Source organism: Ipomoea nil, unplaced genomic scaffold, assembly GCF_001879475.1.
Source record: "Ipomoea nil cultivar Tokyo-kokei standard unplaced genomic scaffold, Asagao_1.1 scaffold1026, whole genome shotgun sequence".
Classification (NCBI taxonomy): Eukaryota; Viridiplantae; Streptophyta; class Magnoliopsida; order Solanales; family Convolvulaceae; genus Ipomoea; species Ipomoea nil.
Genome location: NW_017617454.1, coordinates 362,667 through 385,634, shown reverse-complemented (window position 1 = coordinate 385,634; position 22,968 = coordinate 362,667). Strand labels below are relative to the sequence as shown.

General features: G+C 35.8%; 2 protein-coding genes across 9 annotated transcripts; both read left to right on the top strand.

Annotated features, from left to right (window-relative positions):
- The first annotated feature begins 3,945 nt into the window (after window positions 1-3,945).
- On the top strand, window positions 3,946-11,146 carry LOC109180331 (serine/threonine-protein kinase BLUS1-like). 4 transcript variants are annotated; one of them, XM_019329846.1, is made up of 22 exons: window positions 3,947-4,132; window positions 4,232-4,308; window positions 5,126-5,717; window positions 5,981-6,235; window positions 6,429-6,553; window positions 6,661-6,705; window positions 6,787-6,868; window positions 6,949-7,017; window positions 7,086-7,256; window positions 7,353-7,418; window positions 7,976-8,044; window positions 8,141-8,263; window positions 8,482-8,555; window positions 8,850-9,113; window positions 9,288-9,364; window positions 9,508-9,578; window positions 9,780-9,905; window positions 9,982-10,024; window positions 10,134-10,180; window positions 10,308-10,369; window positions 10,452-10,503; window positions 10,805-11,146. In XM_019329846.1, exons 3-22 carry the CDS (start codon window positions 5,550-5,552, stop codon window positions 10,838-10,840), a joined length of 2,025 nt encoding a protein of 674 aa, XP_019185391.1. In that variant the 5' UTR covers window positions 3,947-4,132; window positions 4,232-4,308; window positions 5,126-5,549; the 3' UTR covers window positions 10,841-11,146. The 4 variants fall into 4 exon arrangements, with proteins under 4 accessions (XP_019185390.1, XP_019185391.1, XP_019185392.1 ...); XM_019329845.1 differs by having other exon boundaries at window positions 3,946-4,308; XM_019329847.1 differs by lacking the exon at window positions 4,232-4,308.
- Window positions 11,147-11,822: 676 nt separating this feature from the next.
- Window positions 11,823-22,728, top strand: LOC109180328 (protein RST1). Of its 5 annotated transcripts, XM_019329839.1 has the most exons (26): window positions 11,824-12,338; window positions 12,440-12,721; window positions 12,824-12,907; window positions 13,048-13,324; window positions 13,444-13,694; window positions 14,199-14,379; window positions 14,481-14,671; window positions 14,842-14,942; window positions 15,319-15,394; window positions 15,478-15,609; window positions 15,686-15,767; window positions 16,085-16,154; window positions 16,558-16,720; window positions 16,937-17,067; window positions 17,153-17,244; window positions 17,353-17,444; window positions 17,527-17,742; window positions 17,829-17,906; window positions 18,053-18,235; window positions 18,347-18,695; window positions 19,020-19,240; window positions 19,602-19,892; window positions 20,144-20,803; window positions 21,122-21,269; window positions 21,393-21,511; window positions 22,071-22,728. In XM_019329839.1, the coding sequence occupies exons 1-26, from the start codon at window positions 11,946-11,948 to the stop codon at window positions 22,428-22,430; spliced, it is 5,223 nt and encodes a 1,740-aa protein (XP_019185384.1). In that variant the 5' UTR covers window positions 11,824-11,945; the 3' UTR covers window positions 22,431-22,728. The 5 variants fall into 5 exon arrangements, 4 of the variants coding, with proteins under 4 accessions (XP_019185385.1, XP_019185384.1, XP_019185386.1 ...); XM_019329838.1 differs by having other exon boundaries at window positions 11,825-12,338; window positions 18,347-19,240; XR_002054053.1 differs by lacking the exons at window positions 21,393-21,511; window positions 22,071-22,728 and having other exon boundaries at window positions 11,823-12,338; window positions 18,347-19,240; window positions 20,144-20,526; window positions 20,690-20,803; window positions 21,122-21,275.
- The last annotated feature ends 240 nt before the right edge of the window (window positions 22,729-22,968 follow it).

Below are 22,968 nucleotides of genomic sequence, written 5' to 3'. Positions count from 1 at the left end.
CCTGCTAAAATTGATGGTAACCTGCTATCCGGTGAAATTGCATACGTTTGGAGAGTCCAGTGGCCTAATTGTACGTTTTTTGAGTGTTCAGTGGCCTAATTGAACTTTTTGTTCATTCAATGGCCTAATTGTATTTTCAGGTTACGTTCAGTGGCCAATTTGAACCTTATTCCTTCATCTTATCAATAAAAATATTCCAACTGAATATTTTTATTTGATGTTTCATGTTTGTACTCTTTAAACATTGGATTTGAAGTTTGAACTACGTGATTCATGTTTGTAATGTTTGAACTTTGAACTTTGGATTCTAATTTCTAAGTATGTGATGTTTTGGTAATTAGATTGCTATTAGTATGTGATGTTAGTATTTACTATTTAGTAATATGTTTAAACTTTGAATTATTATTTGTTATATAACATTTATATTTTAGATGTGGATTATGTGAATAGGTATTGTTTGATAGTATGTTTGGAAAATTATGAAATGTTGAAATTTGATGATCGCAATTCTCGTAAAGTCTTAAACCGAACCGAAGCCCGAACCGAATTAAATCCGAACCGATTGAAACCGAACCGAACTATAATGTTAAACCGAATGGTTCAACTTTTCTAAAATCGAAAACTCGAAATCGAAATTGAAAAAAATCGAACAGACGACCGAAGTGCCCAGCCCTAGTCTGGACTGAATATATTTTTAATTCAATTTTTCATACTATTAAGTTTAGTATTAATATACAAAATTTATATTTTTAAATATATAGAAACTACACAAACTGTATTATTAAATACAAAAAAAATCAAATTTAAATATAAGTAAAATAATAATAAAGAAAATAAACAAAAGAAGAACGAGTTAATTTGACTAATAAATAATAAGTATGACAGATAAAATGAGACAGAGATAAATACTAATTTAATACTTAAATATAATACTTTTAAGTTCAAATATAACAAATATTACATTTATCTTTATGCGTAACAAACATTTATTCTTGATTATTATTATTACATTTTTTGGTATAAGTACTATTTTTATATTGATCCGACCCGTTGCATGTATCATATCACACAAGTTTTTGCCTTTGTTTAGATATCCCAGCAAATTTTTGTACTTTTAGCTTCCTTTTGGTTCAAAGGAATACAAAAATATTATAGTGATATTACTATGCTCGTATTATAATCTTTTGAAAATTTAAATGTCATATAGTTACTTTTTTATAATATTACATTATAATAGAGTTAGTAACATTTTAAAATATATATATATATATATATATATATATATATATATATATATATATAACTAGTTAACTACTTAAGAGCAGTTCTAACAATGATTTTTGTCAAGTTTTTTTTAAAAAAAAAATTTGTGTGTGACATTATTTAAGAAAGATTTTATATATATGTTCCTTGGAGTTTTTGCATGGATTTTTAGACTAAAAAAAATCATAACATAAAGGAAATACAAATGCCCCGATCTAAAACGTGAGGGATAATGTACTAATCACATCCTTTGCAAAGCAACAGTTTCTATCAAATATCAATCATAGCGGGTTCATATTCTATTAATACTCATTAATATATAGGTCGAAAAAAATATAATTTATGAGATTCATTCATGAGAGACTTAATTTTTTTGCATTACAATATAAACGAACAGTGTATATATACAATATTGAAAAGATATTGTGTCTGGTTTTATAAATGGACAAAGAAAAAGGTAATGATATTTTGTGTGAATGATAATTATTATAATCTGTTTATTTAAAAAAAGAAAATCATGATTACTTCGTAGTTAGGTAGTCACTATACTTTTTTGGTATACAAAGGGAAATGAAATGAAAGGTGTCATAATAATTACAAAACTCCAAACAAAAAATAAATTAAAGAATAAGTGTCATAATTACAAAATTCAAACAATTTTTTTTTTTTTTAAGGAACTCCAACCATTTTTTAAAAATAGTAATACTATGTCTACTCACATAGTCACACTTTCTACTTCATTTTTTACTATTGGTAGGAAATGCCCCGACCGACATAGCTTTACCCCGACCGGTGTGCCTTCGTCCTTTTCTTATTGTCTTTGCAGGTAACAGGTCGGGTTTCTTGTGAAAGACCCGGTCGGGATCCGACCGGGAGTTACCCGAGCGGCAGTGTCGACCACCGAGCGGTAGCCCTTTGGCGAGAGAGCTGACGAAGAACACGTGGCGGCTCCACGCATTGACAGGCAGGGCACCCAGGACGTCGACACGTGGTTGCTACGTGGGAAGCATGCCGAACGGCCGGATTTGTGTCTCCGGCTCCGCGGCTATAAATACCCGCGATAGCGACAATGTGGGGGACTTTTGGACGATCGATAGGTTGTTGTTAGAGAATCCCGACCGCAGTCAGTCGGTACTCAGAGCGACCAAGTAGATTGTACTTAGGGGCTTCACAGTGATCAATAAAAGTTATTTACTTACTTTAATTGGTCTCGTATTTATTTAATTACCGCTTACCGCTTACCGCTTACGTGACAATTAACACTATCAACTATCTATTGAGATTTCATCATTTAATTGATTTAAATAACAAAATGCAGCACTGATTTTATTCATTCACTTTTATTTACTCAATAACATTTGTACACGTTGCGAGAGTTATACTCCATGGGAATACATCTATCATTTTCCTTTTACTTCTACTATATCAGTAGTCAAACATGATCATAACGTGTCAAAAGGGTTATCTAAAATGTGTAGCCCCAAATTTATAACATTATAATTCAAGGCTAACCAATTTGCATAGTTGTTTGTCTTTAAGTAAAACATGTCAATCATAAATGATATAGTATAATTGTAACAACTCTTATTCTTATATTGTTTGCATGACGTGATAAAGTGAAAATCTGAAACAAATAAAAAATTGAGTACTGTGTGATGAGAACCTTCGAGAGAATCATAAAGGTGCCAAATGAGCATAATGTGCTTTGCAAAAATCTTCAAATTTGTTGATCACAAATCTTTCAAGTTATCACTGAAATTTTGTTTCAAACTCCATGAGGTTGAACCCCATATCAAAACATATAAAGTAACATTAATATACCGTTTATAGTTCAATAATAATATTTGTATTACTCATGGTTGCAGTATGGGCTAGGCGCTAGTCATACGGTGGAGTAACGCCTAGGCGGCTAACTAAAAAAAAATACAATGCACATGTGGGGGTGTATGCATCTCTCTCTCTCTCTCTCACACACACACACACACACATACACACCCACACATATAAGTTTTAAAAAATTATCAAGGCCGACTCGATCGAGTTAACTCAATTAACTTGACCGTATTGGATGAGTTAACTCAGCCGAATTCGGCCGAGTTCACTGCCAACTAAGGGATAATTCGCCTCGGCCTAGGGACACCTAACGTCATCGATTTTTGCAACAATGACATTACTACCACAACATACATAGCATTACAAAGCACACAACCATTCACATTTGGAGTTGATGTCACACTATATTCTCAATATTGTAAATTTATCTTAATATATATCGACAAGTAAAGTGATCAAAATTTATATTATAAAATAGTAAAGTAAAATTAACTAAATTTATTATATGTACTATTATTTTATTGATAATTGTATTGGAATGTGGTTTATTTATTTTTCTTAAATTTTGATAGTAGTGATATTCTTTATCAGTAATTATAATTTTATAAAGAATATTTGATTTAAGTGATATCATATTATATTAAATTGTTATGTGTAATTGTTTTTAATAAATGCAAGATTCATACTTTAATTTTTTTTTGTTGCAATCGTACCAAATTACTTAATTACCAATCTTATTCTAATTTGTTTATCAAGTTACATCAAATTGTAAAAAAAAAAAAGTATATAAAAATATTATTCAGCCAATTGCCCATAACCTTTTCATAAATTATGAGAGAGAGAGAAAAATGATAATTGTTTTCAGCATATTTCTTTGTTATTTATACTTTTTGCCCTTTCTGAGAAACTTTCGACGGTGAAGATTCGACCGCGAAAGCTGTGGACGACTATATCCGTGGCAGACCGGTAGGTTCTGTCAGTTTCAGCTCATATCGAAGTCCTTTATTTAGCGTTTTCTCTGGTCTCGAAACCCTAGGTCCGTACTCCATACCGTACTCTATTCCGTACTCCGATTGCTTGAGCTACGTACAAATCCACTCAACATCTATCTAACGATCTATCTATACCTATTTAGTATTCTCCGCAGTACAAACACACACAGAGGCAGAAGATACTATTTGTGAATACATGTGAATCACATATATCATATATGTAAGTTCGTTCAGTATCCGTACTTCATTTTCCAGGTTCTATTGTTTGCTTTCATGGATGTGCCATTTTCTATATCAGTATTTTTATTTTTTGGTAATACACACTGATTATGTACAAATTGAAGTATAAAGCTTTCAATACATGGCGATAAACAGAGTAAGATGTATTGATCTTGAAGTTACATGTGTCGTACATGGTAATTTGGTTGCATTTCTTAAACATATACTCTGCATAAGGTAACTAGATCACATTTTCTGGCAGTTTATAGTATTTGGGTTTGATAGATATCCTTGCAATAAATTTGCCTCTTTTTTTTTTTCCTGGTCTTTTGACTGGATGCTTTCTAAAGTCTGGAAATTGGAGATGGATTACCCTTTAATTTTCAGCTGTCTTTCTATGCACAAGAGTTAGTTTTAGGTAATTTTCCACTGATTTCTTATTGGTTACTTTCCCATTAATCAAGATCATATATGGTATTTATAGCCTGTTTGCTATTGCAATCACTAATTATCATAATGCCACTGAAACTAATAAATGTTAGCTAACCTTGAAACAAATACATGCCATTTGACAGCATAGTCATTGACATTAAAACAGCCATAGGATGCTCTTCCACTCTCATGATACAGAGAACTGAGGGCATATATATACATTCCAGAATCACATATTAGATGGCCATTAACTCAAATAAAGGACCCATGATGATCATCTGAAGGAAAAATACAAGCAATACATTAACAAGGTTTATGGCTGAAGTTCTATAATATGCATTGAAACTCACAATACAGCTTAATAATTTTGTTGGTAATTTGTACAGGCAGTATTGCTTTATCATATTTTCTGAATGGTCTGATCTTCACTGTGACTAAGCTCCATTGGACACTGGTGTACTTTTTCTTGGAAGATACTGGCTGGAATCTGATTGGACTCACTCATATATAAGTGTATTGTTGAAGCATTGGCAAAAGAGTGTTTAGCAGTGGCCTCTTAAGTTACTTGGTGCTAATCACAGTTCGCTCAGCTTGGGTGACTTTCTAGTCAGTAATTGTTGTAGTTGGTGATATTGGTTGAAAATTAATCCTATGAAGTAGCTGGATTCAAATACTGTGTAGATCAGAAGGAAAATGGTATATCATAAAAAGAAATGTCATACAATTTTGGATCTTTCCAACATCCTTTTTATCTTCTTTGAGAGCTTAGGGCAAAAAGGGCATTTTTATGTTATGTCATAAGAAGAAACTATGGAAGAGGGGCCAGAGAAAAAGTTCCCTGTTAATGCTAAGGATTACAAGTTATATGAGGAAGTTGGAGAAGGAGTCAGTGCAACCGTGTACAGAGCACTCTGCATCCCACTTAACGAGATAGTAGCAGTCAAAGTTCTTGATCTGGAAAGGTGTAATAATGACCTGGTATGTAGACTTCTTCATACCTGCATATTGTCTTTCTCGATATTTGTTTCAGTACAACAGGTGAAATTAAGCCCATTTTATGAGCATCCATTCCTATTGTCAACATATATGACACTTATATTGATTTTTTACATGAAACACCATTGTTTTTGGACATATATCTATAGTTGTATTTGCAATACACCTGATTGTTGAGGCATTCCTTAAAAAATTGTAATTTCTGATGATTAATTGAAGGTTTCAATGTCTTTGTGTTTTTAAAGGATGGGATCCGCAGAGAGGTACAGACAATGACTTTGATTAATCATCCAAATGTATTACGCTCATACTGCTCATTCACTGCTGGTCATAGTCTTTGGGTTGTGATGCCTTACATGGCTGGAGGGTCTTGCCTTCATATCATGAAATCTTCTTATCCCGAAGGTTTTGAAGAGCCTGTTATTGCTACATTATTGCGTGAAGTCCTGAAAGCACTTGTATATACTCATTACCACGGGCATATCCATAGAGATGTAAAGGTACAAAAAGCTTACCTGCTTCCTCCTATACATTGCTCAGTTTTCTGTTCTAATGGATTAAATAATTGTTGTTTACAAGCATGATCTACAAATGGAATTCTGAACATCTTGGAATATTTGCATGTTTGGTGAAGATGTTTCAGAAATGAAGTTCTGACTTTTGCAGCTTTGGTTTCCACTGTAATATTCGCAGGCTGGGAACATATTAGTTGATACGGATGGTGCTGTCAAATTAGCTGATTTTGGAGTAGCTGCTTGTATGTTTGATACTGGTGATAGACAGCGATCAAGAAATACTTTTGTTGGAACTCCCTGCTGGTAAGTTAATGACCATTCTCCAGTTATAATATATGTATTTTTAGATTCATCAGAAATAACATCTCTTATCTACTTGGTATTGTGAATTACTCTGGACTGTTATTCAGGATGGCTCCAGAAGTTATGCAGCAACTGCATGGATATGATTTTAAGTGAGTATCTAATTAGCATCTCGTTATCAACTGTTGTATAAATTATGCTTAAATTATTCTAAAATAGTTTCACATAAGCAGAGCAGATATATGGTCCTTTGGGATAACAGCCCTTGAACTTGCTCATGGCCATGCACCATTCTCCAAGTACCCACCAATGAAGGTGATATTCTGTGTCTGGAAGTGCTTGTCTTTCCTCAATGTCATTGTTATATAAGTTTGCTCAATCTCTTCTTTATCCAGGTTCTGCTCATGACCCTGCAAAATGCACCACCAGGTCTGGACTATGAAAGGGACAAGAGATTCTCCAAGGTTGGTTTTGTTTAGTAAAATTTGATTATAGCTTTGAACCGTCTTCTGAAATTTTTTAGCCTATGCAGTCTTTCAAGGAAATGGTTGCTGCTTGCTTAGTGAAGGATCCAAAAAAGCGTCCCTCCGCAGAGAAGCTTTTGAAGCACCAGTTCTTTAAACAGGGACGCTCAAATGATTACTTATCACGCACTATACTTGAAGGCCTACCCCCCCTAGGTGACCGTTATAGGATGCTTAAGGTCTTCTGCCCCTCTTGAACTGTGCAATTTCAGTTTTGACTCTTTTCATCATGTTTCCGTTGGGTTGTCTATTACATTGCATGTGCATTCTTTCAGGCAAAAGAAGCAGATGTTCTTGTACAGAATAAGGCATTGTATGAAGACAAGGAACAGTTATCACAGGTAACGATTGAAAACCCTAAATTTTGATATCCTTACCAGACAAATATCAAAATAGATGTAGGATTCGTGCAGTATTTATCTCCTATTGTGGTAGAATTTTTCACTGTTACAGGTTTTTCATTGTTCTTGTGTTTTTCCCCAATCATCGGGTTCTTAGCCTGCCCTGATTTAATGAGCATGAACTCATCTTCTACAGAAAATTACAGGACATATTCTTCCTCCACTCTTCTCTAATCTGTGGACAAGGGCTTTAATTACTTTCCTTGCATAAAAAACATGACAGAATGCTAGTTCTCCCCTGTTGATTTCATGCTTTTGATGATTTCTGTTTTATTCAAGAGGCACACCCTCATAGTGGCTTCAATTAAGTTGGTTCATGAGTCATGACAATAACAGAATGGTTTATGTTTTGAATTCTTATGTACATTTTCTTCCTCCAGTTCTACCATCATCTTCACCTCCCTTTCCAAAAACTGCTTACAACTTAGAAAGCTATTGAAAATTTTTGTACTACTCTGGACTTTCTCATCTGAGCTTGTTTTGTGGTTACCTTGCAGCAAGAATACATTCGGGGAATCAGTGCATGGAATTTCAACCTGGAGGACTTGAAGAACCAAGCTTCACTTGTAAGCAGTTAGTTTGACATTCATTTCTCAAATCAATTTATGGCATGTGGAAGCAAACTCTAGATTATTGATTGTTTGCTCTCTGTGTTGCTGCAGATTCAGGATGATGAATTTTTAAATGCCGAAGGTCCAAGTTCAAGTGGGAGGCCTAGGGACAGTAATGATGATGCTAGTTCTTCATCAGAAAGGCCTAATCACTCAAATGATGCACCTGCAGAAGTATTTCTTTTATCCATATTCAAGTTGATATTCCATTTGCCTTTTCCTGTTGAATCTTCCCATTCATGCTACAGGCTTTTCTCATTTATTGGAGTTCATAGGATCTACACGTGTATTCAGTTTTTCATTTTATTGACTTTATAGTATATGCCACCTCAGTTTTGTTCCTTTAGTCTTTTCTTTCTATCACCCAATAATATGCAAATATAATTACTCAGGTTGGTCTACATGAGGTTCATGATTTAGAGAATTCGCTTGCTGGGTTTCCCATTAAACCTCTTCAGGCACTCAAGTAAGATATATTTCCATTTTCTATCTCTGATGTAACGGGACATCAGACAGCCATTTGTTTCATTTCTGAGATACCTGCACATCCAATATTTTGCATTGATTTCAAAGGATGAGTTTATACTTTATAGCCATATTAGTCTGCACTACCAATCTGCAATATCTAGTGAGCTTAGTCTTAAAGGAAGTTGCATTTATAGGCATCAAGTAACCAATATAAATAGAAGAGCATGTTGATAGCTTGGTATATTTATCTACTTTTCAGACATCGTTTTATGTAAATCTGGTTTTGGTGCAGGGGATGCTTTGATGTGTGTGAGGATGACATGAGTGCTGGTAGTCCAAATTGGAAATATAGTATACCCTCAGATTCTGAACAACAGAATGACATACTGTCATTGAACAAAGGTGGGGGTGAAGAAGGTGGAAGAGATGATGAAAATATAGGACAAAGCATCTCATTTGCATGCTCTGGTATCCCAGGGCAAAAGAAGCTAGCTAGTGGTTCACCTCAAAAGGATAACAATCTCTCCTTAAAAAACATTACCACTGATGGAGAGAGGTAAATGCTCATTTTCTAATCCAGGACATTGCTAATGCTATCATATTCCTGTAAGAGTAACATGCACATGGGAAATTTAAGGCTGTATCCATTATACTGTAGTTTCAAAGGCTGATGAATTATTAAAATATTTCTGTTTAAGTATAATGACGTGTTACTCCAATTGCTATGAAGGGACTATCCACAGACAAGGTATCCGTCAGAGCGTAGTTATAGTGGTCCACTGCAGTATCGCCAAAAGAAAGATAGTGGTAACATACTATTTTGATCTATGAGATTGAGTGCTTGTGCGTGTGTATACATATATATTTGGCATGACCTTTTTGTGAACGGATGCTTAGATTCTTGTAATTAATCTTTCCTTACATTTTGGTATATGCTATTGCAATGGAAGATACTTCTGAAGGAGCTGTTGTCCAACGCAAGGGACGCTTCAAAGTCACTTCAGCAGATCTGAGTCCAAAGGTGTATTATATTTCCAAGCAGTGTTGCATCTTTTGTGTGTGCGCGTGCTCACAAATTTTACTTTCAAGTTTCAACTGTTAAGTGTTTATAATTCCTCAAATTTCGATGTGCTCTATTTGGAACATTCAGTATTAAGGACCTTTGAAACTTATCTCCTAGCCAATTGCTTTGTAACAATTGCCTTTTCTTTCTGGCATTCAGGGTCCTACAAACAGTTTCTTCAACTCAGCTTCTGGAGGTTTGACTGCTGCAACTGCTTCAGGCCTAACAGCTACCTCAGTTCTCCCATCACTGCAATGCATTTTTCAGCAAAATACATTGCAAAGAGTAATCCCTTCGTACTTGAATTTTTGCATGTCTTTTATGTGGAAGGTACTGATATACTTCATCTTCATCCATTCAGGAAGAAATCATTAGATTGATCAAGTATGTGGAGCAAACATCTGGTAATTATCATTTCATTTGCTATTTCCCCTGTTTTTATTTTTAGAAAATTTATCTCTGATGCATTCATTTTTTTATTTTATTTTTATTTTTTTTTAAACTTCAATGCAGTCACCCCTATGGAGTTGGTTGAGTCGGGGACAACTGACCTTTCACAGGTACCCTTTGTGTGTGTCTATTTAAAGAACCTCAGCTGTGTTAGCTAGTTTTGTGGTAGTAGGAATAGGGGTTGCCAGCAGGCAGCAGCTGCATTTAACTGTTGGTCGACTTTGTATGTATGTGAAGATCCCTTCTACTTCTACAAGAGAGAAAGAGCTGCTGTCCCAGGTGATTCAATTGCAACAAAGGTATGTAGCTAGAACCTAGAGCTTTTCAATTGCAGCATGATATTTTCCTTCTTCTTTTCTGAAATTTGTGTTAAAAATTCAGCATTGGGAGCCTGGTTGAACAGTTGCAGAGACAAAAGATAAAAAATGTTCAGGTAAGTATTTATTGATTTATTGATTATTTTCAGCAATAGTGTCCTATTTTTCATCAAATAAAAATGACTTCAAACAAAACTTCTTCTACATCTAATTTTGACTTGAGGCATATCCTCTCTTTGTGTCTATAACACATTAACACTTGGAGCCTAAAGTAGTAATCGGCTTTGAACTTGTTGAATGACGACCGCTCTCAAAGTTATCTCTTTCCTTGCTTTATTCTCCTTTTGTTTTAGAACCCTCTCTGGGTCTAATGTTCTTAGGACATTTGAAATGTACATATAATATTCTGGCTTGCAGTTGGAAAGCAAATTGAATGCATTGCTCAGAAAATAGTCCTAGTTATGAAAAGCTGAGTCTCAATACTGGGTGGTGAATCATGAATGGCGGTTTGCAGGCTTCAAGTTTGTGTCCGTCTCAATATTCCTAGGTAGTGCAATCAATTTTTTGTGTATCATATTTGTGAATATAAGGCTGGAACCGAAATTTTGATATGCTATTGCATTTGTTGCAATATATTCTGTCGTGTTGTAATTTTATTTATTTAGCTTTACTCTAGCCTTCTAAATTCTCTGCAACATAAATTTTGTGAGACCAACCTGGTTTTTCTTTTAATAATTATAATAATAATTTTTTAATAAAGATGTCTGGGTGTTTGACGGTCTCTGTTTATGGCATTTTTGGTCTCTAAATTAGTATGGTAATCTTTTATTTGGAAAAAATAGCCGCCATCAGAGTGGGAAATCACCTTCCCAAGTACATTATTACGAACATTGAAAAGGAGAGGGTGTACTTTTTGTATGTCCTGTATTTCATCTAGTAAGACGTTCAAATGTTTGATGGCTTATTTAACTTCATAATTACAAGTTCAGAGAGTAAAGTTAACAAATGAACATATCATGACACTGATTGAATAATAATAGTTCTAAAACACTCTTAACCTCTTTAATACTCCATTTCAAGCCTTTGCAAATAGCAAATGCAGTACTTTTTAACAGATCATTAATCTATAATTGGGTCATAAAAAAAAAAGTAGAGATTACTAAGTGGCTTGTGGTCCACTGGTATGGGATAGGTTTAGGTTTCGAGCGAGAGTTACTGTGATTTTTTTTTTTTAAGAAAGGAATTATTGTGATTTATATCTTCTCAAATGTCGAAATGTAAAAGTTTTTGAAGTTTGAGATTCAACCTTGTTGGAGAATGAGATTAATTATAATTTAGCCATCAAATCAAAACAATTCAAAAGCAAAAGATTAAAAGAGCATCTTGGCAGTAACCAGCATTAAGTTAAGTCCGGTTTAATTGCATTCACCCGCCTGTCTTCACTTCACTGCCTTGAGCTCTTCCCTTTATTGAGCGACGTTAACGCCTTGATTTTCTTTGGTATTTCCCCGCCGGAAATCTTTACCGACTACTACTGCGGGTCTGCTCGCATCGGAGTATGGACGCCTACTCTTCTTTACTAGAGAAAATCCGCATTCCTCAACCATCGTTTCAGAAACTCGCAGTGATTTCAATCTTCGAGAAGCTTCGCTCCGCCCCTCCACATCTGGGCCCCGACTCCCACCCCGGAACTGAAGCCATCACTCAGTGCCTCCACTCCGCCTCTCCTGCCGTCGTTGACCAGTCGGTCCGTGAACTATGTCGCCTCGTCCGGGACTCCAAGCTGGACCTTTCTCGCGGGTTACTGGAGCTCCAGTCAGCCCTCGAAGCCACTGCTTCTCGCTTCGTAAATCTCTTCGTCAGAGGTTTAGGCTATCTTGTTCGGTTAGGTTTCCTGAACAACCCGCATTCCTTTCAGTTCCAAGCCTCAGAAACTCATCCATTTGTCATGGTATAGTTACAATATGATGATGAATTATCGTTTATAGATACATTTTAATTAGTTTATGCAGCTAGTAGTTTGATGCTCATGCATGTATTAATGGATGGCAGATACTTTCTAGCCGAAAAGAGGTCCAAGCCGAGCTTGTGCGACAGGTGCTTATTTTCTTAGCGGAGTGTAAGCAATGCGGCATGGTGGAAGTTTGTCGATTCCTAACACCTTTTCTAAATTCTGCAATTGTGCGGATGTCCTCTTTAGTTTCTCTCACTTCATTTCTGAGAGATTTATTATCATCAATAGCATCATTATGTTGTTCACTTCCTCATGAGGCTATCCCTATTACCAAGCTACTAATTGGGCGGATTAAATACTTTCCCTGTAAAAATGAGGATGTAAGTTTACTGCTTTTGTGAAGTGGATGGAAAATAAATTTATTGTATGAATTCTTAACCTCTATGCTTTTTAGTGTTTTCATTCTAAGCTGATTTTTGTAGGACTATACAGAGATTTTTTATTTGGTTGAATGCATAGCGGATGCATACTCTGTGGTCTTGAGGCAGCTTGTTGGAAATGGATTGGTATTGCACCATGCTAACTATTATTTTTCATTCCGTTCTGTCTTTCGAACTGTCTTCAAGTTTATATATGCATCTATTGGAATGCTGGATTGGTTGTGCTTGATTTTACCTAATTTAGTTCTTACCATAACTTCTAACAGCTGGTTCATGAAGCTCAATTATGCAGTGTGGAACTACTGGATGCCCTTTTCTCATTGCATAATGATCTTCTCAAGCCGGCAGGTTCCATTGAGTACATTTTAGAGGTATCAAGGCGCTTATTGGTTGTGCAGAAAGAGCTTGGCCTGAGTTTTTTACCTGAACTATCATCAGCAATATCGTTCATATTTATAATTCTTGTCCATTCAGAGCTTGAACATGAACAACTCTCTGCACTGAAACTGCTTTGCTTTATCTTAAGGTGGAAAAATGACAGTGGTATTGTTACTACACATCTCTAAATATCCCAACTACATTTATTAGTATTAATGACCTGACCTTTTTCTTTCTTTCTACTATTACTCCTACTAGAGTATGAATGTAACCTTCTTTTGCAGGGAAAGATGTTCATAGATCCTCATGCCTAATAAATGAAGAGCTTTTATTCATTTTTCCTGTCATCAACCTTGTATACTCTCCATCTAAATCAGTAAAGCAAGCAGCCATCGATTTGCTTTCTGTTTTGAGAAAGCTCTCAATTAATTTATTGGCTGCACCAAGGACTGAAGTATCAACTGAAAAGAAACATCCTTCCATAAGTACATCTGCACACATTGCTGTTAGGCTACTGCAGAGTTTGTGGCTTCAGGTTTAACTTTGTTGTTATTACCAGTTAAAATGCTTCTGGGTCTTTTTGTTATTTCTTTTTGGCTGTACTAATTAAGAAAAAAAAAATTAGTGAAGAACCATTTATCTAAAAAGAAAAAAGCTACCAGGAAATACCACCTTTAGATGCATCAGCAGAAAGAGGACCCACAAAAAGATTCTGAAACTCTCAATATATGTTATGTATCCATTTCTGGTTTATAAATTCATTGTTTTGTTAAATCTCCTAATTTACATGATCTATAGAGAAGGTATACACTCCACCAGCAAACAACAGGACACAACAAAACCAATATGAAACTTTTGCAGCATCTAGTATGAACCATTACTGGAATGTCGAATAAATTTAAATGCAATAATTATTCTGTCTTGCTTGTTGTGCTTTCTGGCTGTTATTCTAGATTTCTTATCTATTCTTGAATCACCACTGTTGCCAGCATTAAAATTGTGTCTAAAAAGTTCTTTGTATAAATTGGGAGTTTTTCAGGACCAATCTTCATTACCTGGTGTTTTCTACCTAAACTTTGCCTCTGGTATTGAGTCCTCTGTAGACAAGCACAATAAAGCAAAACCATGGACGTCCATGTTAAGTGAGTATATGCAGCAAGTCATTTCAAGAAGAAAGTCCTCTCAATCGATCTCTGAATCTCACGAAAGCCTTCATACTGGTAAGCTGTTTGTTTTGCTGGAACTTGGTCTGTTACTCTGTTGTTCTAGCATCTTTGCTAGTTAAACCTAATCAAGGGACAGCGGCAACTACTACTTGTAGAAATGCCTTTGTTACTCAGTGGGATTGCTTGTGTACTTCTTATGCATCAAAGTCTTGGACATTCTGCTGGAGATCTCTTGGCTATTTGCAACAAGATGGAGCCTAAACTGGGTGTGCCATTGATGCTAGTCATTCTATTCTACAACCATATGTATTCTGACAACAAGAATGTTGTTTCCCATGGCATGCAGGTGACTTTATGATTGATGTCTGATATAATCTTTATCCATTTTACGATATCTTTGATCATGATATTTTTATTATTGGAGTATTCCATTTTGAAACTTCCAAAAGTCATTTTGGCTCTGAAATTTGTAACTATAATACATTTTTTGTTTCTTATTGGTCACATTGTCTGCAGTTAAAACTCATGGGCATGCTTCCATCACTTGCTTCACATTCTGCAATGTTACCTCTTGTAGTTCAAACAATTCTACCGATGCTTCAAAAAGATGCTAAATCGTAAGTTCTGTAGAGATTATAATCTTGTTTGTGACAGATTGTAGATTGTATGTATTGTCTTGGGAAAATGTATTGTTACATGCCTGCCAATATGGTTATTGATGTCTTTGTGATCATTTATGCTTGTCTCATGGGTTGATTTATTTTGTACTAATTTTCTAGATTAATCTTAACATTCTGCAATGCCATTCTTAAGCTATTAGGTCTTTAGAATACATTTGATCTGAAATATACATACATATACATACATACATACATATATATATATATATATACACACACACACACACACACACACACACACACACACACACACGCATGTGTGTGTGTGTGTTTGTTTGTTTGTTTATCCTTAGAAGTGTTCTATTTCTTTCAGTGTTTTGTATGCCACTGCAATACGTTTGATCTGTAAGACATGGGAGTGCAATGATCGTGTCTTTGGAAGTTTACAGGTAATCATTTTCTGCCAAGGAAATCACTTCTGTGCTACTGAACTTCGAATGACACTATTCTTTTCCCATTGCTTGGATAGTAGGGAGTACTACATGCAAACAAATTCACTGAGTTTGCTTCTGATAGAGAGATCTATATTAGTATGGCTCTCTCCATTTGTGATGTTTGCAGAAAGGATCCTGATAGGGGTGTTGACCTTATCTTGTCTGTTGAGGTATATTTTGCTAATTGTTTGTCAATTTCCTAGTTTGGATCTCATATCAAGCTCTCTAATGTCTTCTGAATAACAGGCTTGCATTGAACACCAAGATTCTTTTATTCAGTCTCTTGGTCTTGAAAGCCTCGCCCATCTTTGTGAAGCAGATGTAGTAGGTAGTGCTATGCATTATTTACTTAATATCATCTTTCATTTAGAAACATTCTGAAGCAGATGTAGTAGGTAGTGCTATGCATTATTTACCTTGAAATGCAGCTTAAACTCCACATATGTTTTTATCCTGCTGTGAATGATTGTTGGATAATCATTTGGAAATGCCACTGTTGACATAATCCTTTTACATACTACTATGAGAATGATACTGAGATCCTAATGCAATTTCTATTTCCTTTATGTATTTGCATGCTATTAAATTTGCTGCTTGATTCACTCTGATCATCACTTTAGTAAATAATATCTATTTTTGCTTCAGATTTTTATACTGCCTGGGATGTGATAGCAAAACAGCTAAACTACTCTGGAAATGCCACTGTTGCCTGCAGGTAAAAGACATTTGAATTTCTTAATAAGTAAAATGGACCACTTTGTTTGTCATCAAGAGCCACACGTATGTTTATGACTAGAAGTAAATATGAAAAACCTGTTTTCATGATTTGTTTTTATGATATTATGACACTAGATGTAAAAGTACATAATTTTCGTATGTGTGTGCATGCATTAAAGCTAATGGATCTGTGGATTCTTTATACTGTAGCAATGCTACATATTGACATCTAGTATTGTTTATAATAATAAGTTCTACTCCTAAAACTAGGTATAAATTCTTGCCCTTTTCTCTGTGACACTTCACACTTTTGTGACGAGCCATGGTGTAACTATAGATTTCCCATTGCTTACCTGAATTAAGAACTATACTGAAGTTCCTTGTTTCTACTCTATGACCAGCCTCTGTCATCTCTTAAGATGGGGTGCGATGGATGCTGAATCATACACTGAAGCTGCTATAGGAGTTGTGGAAGTATTGTGGGAAATCGGAACTTCTGCAACTGTTGGTCATGGTTGGTCAAAAGCTCGAGCATCTGCTTTTGAGGCATTAACTCATTATGAGGTAAACTTAATGGCAGGCTAATTGCCATTTCTTTTATGTATTTGTATCTTTGTATGTTCACATACATTGGATTTATTCATCTTTCCCCATTAGCATTGTTTGAGATGATTAGTACTTGGTCTCTTTTGACTACTCTGTATATTTTATATCTATTGTTTTACTTTGTCCACTATGTAATTTCTTTTAACACTTGGATTATGTTCCTAATTTTCTTAGGTAGGTCAGTTTCAGGGAAGCCTTCCAGATTTTAATGACAGGAATTTGGAGTTTCTTACATCTGAGACTGATCTGGAGGTGTTGAGAGCCTTAGAAGCATTTGAAGTCAAAATCATAAATCATGAGCACATGTGAGGCTCTTTCTTACCATTTACTTCTGCCTCTTAGTTTTACTAAATTTCCTGAAGGAGCTGACTTTAAGTTTACTTTTCCCAGTACACGTAGAAGAGTGGTGAAGCAGAAAAGACTGCCAAAAAGCAAGATTGAAAAGTTGCTAGATGTTTTCCCTCAGGTCATGTTTGCTTCAGGTAGGAATTCTATACTTCATGTTTTATGTCAAATAACTGAAATGTGCAGATCTGGTAGGATTGTTGCACAAAATCCACAATATTATGATCTGTGCATTCAACTTGCAGGAAATGGCAGAAGAGCTAGAGAATTACCCGGTGCATCTCTCTTTTGCCTTTCCTTCACTCTTAAAGGCTTGAATATGCCAGGAGCATCAGAAGTAAGACGCCTTGCACCAGACAATACAACCAACTTTATTTATTCAGGTTTTTCAGGAATTCTAACCTCTTTTCTGGTGGAAGGCATTGCAAGATGTACTAGATAAATACAAGAATGCAGTGGTTGAGATAGCTGACTCTCTTCAGCTCTCAAGGAATGTTTTGATTGCACTACTGGCATTACAATCATGGAAACCATTTATGCAAAGATGGATTAGGGCTTACATCATGTTACTTGATACCAAGGTGCATTCTGCTGTGTTGGATAAAACTTCTAATGCTGCTAAGGAAATTTTGAAGGTTGTGTTCCACTTCTTAATCGCTATGGTGCATTCAGTTTGGTTCTTCCAGAACACCAAATAACGTTCTGTCCGCAAATTTTGCAGTTTTTGATAGAAATTGCTGAAAGATCTCCTCCCAGATCTGCTGAGAATATTGCATTAGCAATTGGGGCTCTTTGTTCGGTAATAATTTGTTTGTTTCTGGAAATGATCTATTAAAACCTCCTTTGACATTTTGCCATCAATTAAATTTACATATCCAAAGTGGATAATAATCCAGTTAAATGTATCTTATTTCCTATCTCTCTGACATCATCTGTTACTTCTAGGCACTCCCCTTATCTGACCATGCTATTAAATCAACTGCTTCAAAATTCTTGTTGAGTTGGCTGTTTCAGCATGAACACGAGTATCGACAATGGTCTTCTGCTATTTCTCTTGGATTGATATCAAGTTTCCAGCATGTGACTGATCGCAAGCAGAAAGTAGAATATATTAATGCACTTCTTGAGGTTGAAAGTCTATTAGCTTGCCTGCTGTGCTATTTTTTTATTAATTACTTATAATTTGAGAGTTGTAACAGTAAAATTGCTATGACTATGGTTAAACAAAGAGTTTTGCAGGTGTTATCTGTGAGCAAAAGCACCCTTGTGAAAGGAGCCTGTGGAGTTGGGTTGGGTTTATCATGTCAAGATCTTCTTACCAAGAGTGATGCTGAAGATAATTTTCATCTGAGTAAAGGAGCACTCAGAATGGAGGAAATAGATTTGTTAAAAAAGATCATTGGGAGCTTATCCAAGTTGATATGTCCGTTAACTCAATCTTCATCCGATGTTCTGATAAATGCATTTTCATGGCTTCGGCTTGGATCAGATGATTTTGATTCAAATATCACCCCCAAGTTTCTTGGACAATGCAGTGACGATTTTGAGGAAGATGTGTGGGGTGTTGCAGGGCTCATATTGGGATTAGGTAGTTCTGTTGGTGCAATCTATAGAGCAGGGTTTTATGATGCAGTTCTCAATCTGAAAACCTTACTTTTTTCTTGGATTCCCAACTTGAATCCTTCCATTCCATTTCTTACCACCAGTGCAAAAAGTGAACTTCTGTTCTCCGTGGGTGCTTGTCTTGCAGCACCTATTGTAATGGCTTTCTGTCACAGAGTAGAACTGATGGATGGTACTGAGATTGACCAGCTAGTAGGCTGCTACAAGCATCTTATTTCTGAATTAGTCTCTGTTCAAAAGTTTAGCACTCTTCATCAGAGCTTGTTGATGGCATCTTGTATTGGAGCAGGAAGCCTTCTTGGTACCATTTTGAATGGAAGTCTGCACTCTTTGAAAGTTGAACATGTTAGAGATTTGCTGGCATTATTCAGGAAGAGTTACTCTGATCCAAACCCTCCTCTTATTCATTTGGGTGCTATCATTGGGGCAGTAAATGCTTTAGGAGCAGGTGCAGGAACATTGATTCAAGATCACCCTTCATTCTCATCACATGCTACTAATAATCAAAAGGTCAGGGCTTTTTTTTTCCCCTAATGCCCACATGTAAATACGGAAGAATACTATTTCAGTAGTTAGATGCAAATTGATGATAGAAAGATTATGCAACATCTTTTACTAAATTATTATGGGAACAGAAATAGTTGAATACCTTTTGAAGAATCCCTATAAGATTTACAAGAATAGCCAGACCTGCCTAGGATCAATTTAATTTCATATTTTCCTTCATCATCATCTTCTTCTTCCTCTTCTTTAGAAGATTTGATTTTCCAGTCTGAGTCTTTAACAGAGTAACAGAGATCTGGTGAAACGATTAAATATGAAACTGAAATTATTAATCTTACAAATTTTTTGGCAAATTCTTCTGTACCAGGAATCTTCTTACATCAATGGACCATTGCTCTCAAGTCCAGCATTGGAGCCTGATTTGACATCACTGGTGCAGGATATTTTTCTTGTGGCACAAAATCCTGATGCTGATCAACTGCAGCAGTATGCTGCATGGGCAGCTTCATTCCTTAGGCATTCTTTACAACTGCAGGAGCATTATAATGAACCTACTACAGTTAGTGGTGCAGGCACGAAGAATGTCTCACACATTTTTTCTGAGGACAGCACAGTTTTGAAGCTCTCTTTGTGGCTAAGTCATCTGAAACATCCTGGGGTATGGTTCTTGTGAGATTTGTCATTTCTTTTAAGCATTGTTATTCATGAGAATATCTTTTGCATGTTTAGATGGAACATTATGTTATGCACACTGCATTACTGTAAGAAAACTATCATAACAATTCTTTAAGTTTGGTATCTGACAATCTAAGTTGGAATGTCTTGTTACATGCTCACCCCTGCCCCAGCAAAAATCTCTTCCATTGATTATAGTTTTGTGATCAAATTCCTTCTGGTTTTGTATTTCAGACAGGTAATATTACACATGTTAACACCATTTCAATGGTTTTACGTTGTCTTGAGCACGCTCCCAGATTACCATCGTTAGATTGGGGAGCAATCATCAGAAGATTCATGAGATATGAGAGTGAAGTTGCTGAATTGTTGTCGCAAGATGTAACCTTCAAGAAAGGACATCTGAGGGAGGACTGCCTACTTTTCTCTCTATCTCATGCCTATCAATTTGATCACCTCCTTATCTTCCTTGATGAACTCTGTGACCTTGCCAGGATGAGGACACTTGAGCCAACTCTGCAATCATGCATACTCCTACACCTGGCTGATCTAACTAAGATATTCTCCAGCTCTCGGCTTGTGAAGCTATTTAATGATGTTGCTTGTTTCTTATCTTGGTTAGTTTTATCTGGCCTTTATAGTCCTGAACAGAAAAGCTCATTAAGGTTTTCATGCTGGAGAGGCCTTAATCAGTGTTTGAATGAATCTTCTCTTGATGCTCAAAGTTATACGTCTGAAATAGAAAACTGTATGAAGGTTCTCTTTAATTTGCTGCCCCAGTTTCCTTCTGCTGGCTCTAGAGAACTGTATCAGGCAAATATCATAGAAGAATGGTCTGAAGCAGTTAGATGCCTTGGGAAGTCTGAACAAGGATGGTTATTGGATCTTCTGCAGGTGCCTATGCCTATTAATATTTTACTGTCTTCCTTTTTGTCTCTATGGGTCTATTTATTAGGGAGGGAGGGAGGGAATTGATTTGAGCACTTCACGTCTTCACTACATGTGTTAAGTTTTTTTCTCTACATTATTGAAAATTTGATCTTATTTTTAAGAATTGTGTAAGATGTCTTGCTGAAATTTTGAGCTTTTGTCCTACTATGGTGCCTATGGATTATTGGATTGAGTCATTTATTATACGAAGTTCCTATGCAAGTTCAGATGGTTCTGGTATTGCTCTAGTATGACAGCTGTTGGCTGCTTTGTGCTTCGCAGATTTCGGAGGTGAATCTTATAGAGGCAAATAGTCAACTTGAATCTGTGAAAAAGATTCAAGTGAAATCAAGATTAGTTCAAACTGGCTCTGTTCCATTTAGTGAACTTGGCAAACTTAAAGCTTATATGTTGAACTGCAGATGTGAAGGTTAGTTCATTGCTCCCATGTTTACACCCAGTAATTTTAGCATTTGAAATTCTCCCATTGTAGCCATGTTTCTTTAAGTAGCTGCTTTAGCTCACCTCTGAATGCTTAAAGCTCCCTGTGCAGTTATCTGGGATGCTCTACTAGAAGTTACAGAGACTTTGCACTATGCTGATGGGAGTGTCAAAAGACAATGGCTTGTTAACGCAATGGAAATTAGCTGTGTCTCAAAATTTCCTTCCACGGTAAGAGTTTCTACTTTTGTTTGTCAAAGCAGTAATCCAAATACAAAAAACCGTTCTTCCTTTTTGGCTCATTATTGGAAACTCAATGATCTATCCTAACCTTGGGGCATTTTGTACAATAGAATCACAGCACAGGAATGAATAAGTGAATTCATATCATAATTTTTAATAAGTATTTGATTGAAGACAATATATTGGAATATATGTTGATTCCTTTTTGCATGGTATTCACTACTTACATGCTGTAAGAGAAAAGATGATAGGGAATGGAATGAAAGTTCCTAAGAAATCCTAACCCATGAAAAGAATTAGAGATCAGAATTGCAATTCCAACCTAACATGATTCATGTGTAACAAACAGAGCCTTAACATGCATTCTCTTTAGTTATGCCTTTTTGGGAGAATTTTGATGGTCTGAATACCCATGGCATACCAGTGTGTGTTTCTTATGAGCTCACTGTGGCCTGTGGCCCTCCTTTTTTAAGTATGTTTGGGCCAGAAAATTCTCTAAATCCTATTTTTAGAGATTTTTATGCTTGTCTCCTCTTTGGTCTTGCAGGCTCTGCAGTTTATTGGGCTACTATGTGGAAGCTGTTGCAGATACATGCCTGTTTTAGTTGTAGATCAAATGACAGTGTTGAGTGACCTACCTGTCACACTAACATCCCTTCTTTCGGATAGCAACTGGGCAGTAGTAGCAGAATCTGTTGTTTCTCATCTGTGGTCATTAACTTTACGAGTTTATAACTTGGCAAAACATACAGCAGATGATTATCCGCCTAACCAACTGCCTGTTGACAGTAGTGAATATGACAAGGCAGCATTCCTCTTCCAGGTATTGCACCATTCATGCATGTCTCTGAAAAACTACCTACCCCCAGAGAAGCTACTTCAGTTGGCGAACATCACCATCCATTAGAGTTGACACCTTCAACAATTTTTTCTTATCTTCCTCTGAGACTGTGCCAATGTCACTCTCATAAGCTGTCCGTATGAAATTATGAAGTCTAGCATCATCTGTGTAAATCTTTTGTACAACTTTCTTTACACAAACACACACATAGGTTCAAGTGAGAACATCTCTCCTAGGAAAAAGTGTGGACACATCCATACTCTCCATCTTGAGAAATCAAAGGTTAGGATCTTACTATTACTAAACTTTTACTTTTAGATTTTTAATAATTATGGAGTTAAAATTGATCTGGTGTTTCATTTTTTCAAGACCTTGTTCTCATTTGATTCTGCTTACACACGTCACACAATACATTGCGATTTCTGTTTAGGATATTTTGTAGCCGCTACCAAAATATTGATCATTTTCATTGCTAAAATAATCCTCTTTTTTTCAAGTGTTACATTGAACAAGTATCTATATTTGGTGAAATGGTCAATGGTAAAAAAGAACATAAATACAGATTGAGCTAGGAAGAAAATGAGCAAATTTCTGACTTAAAAAA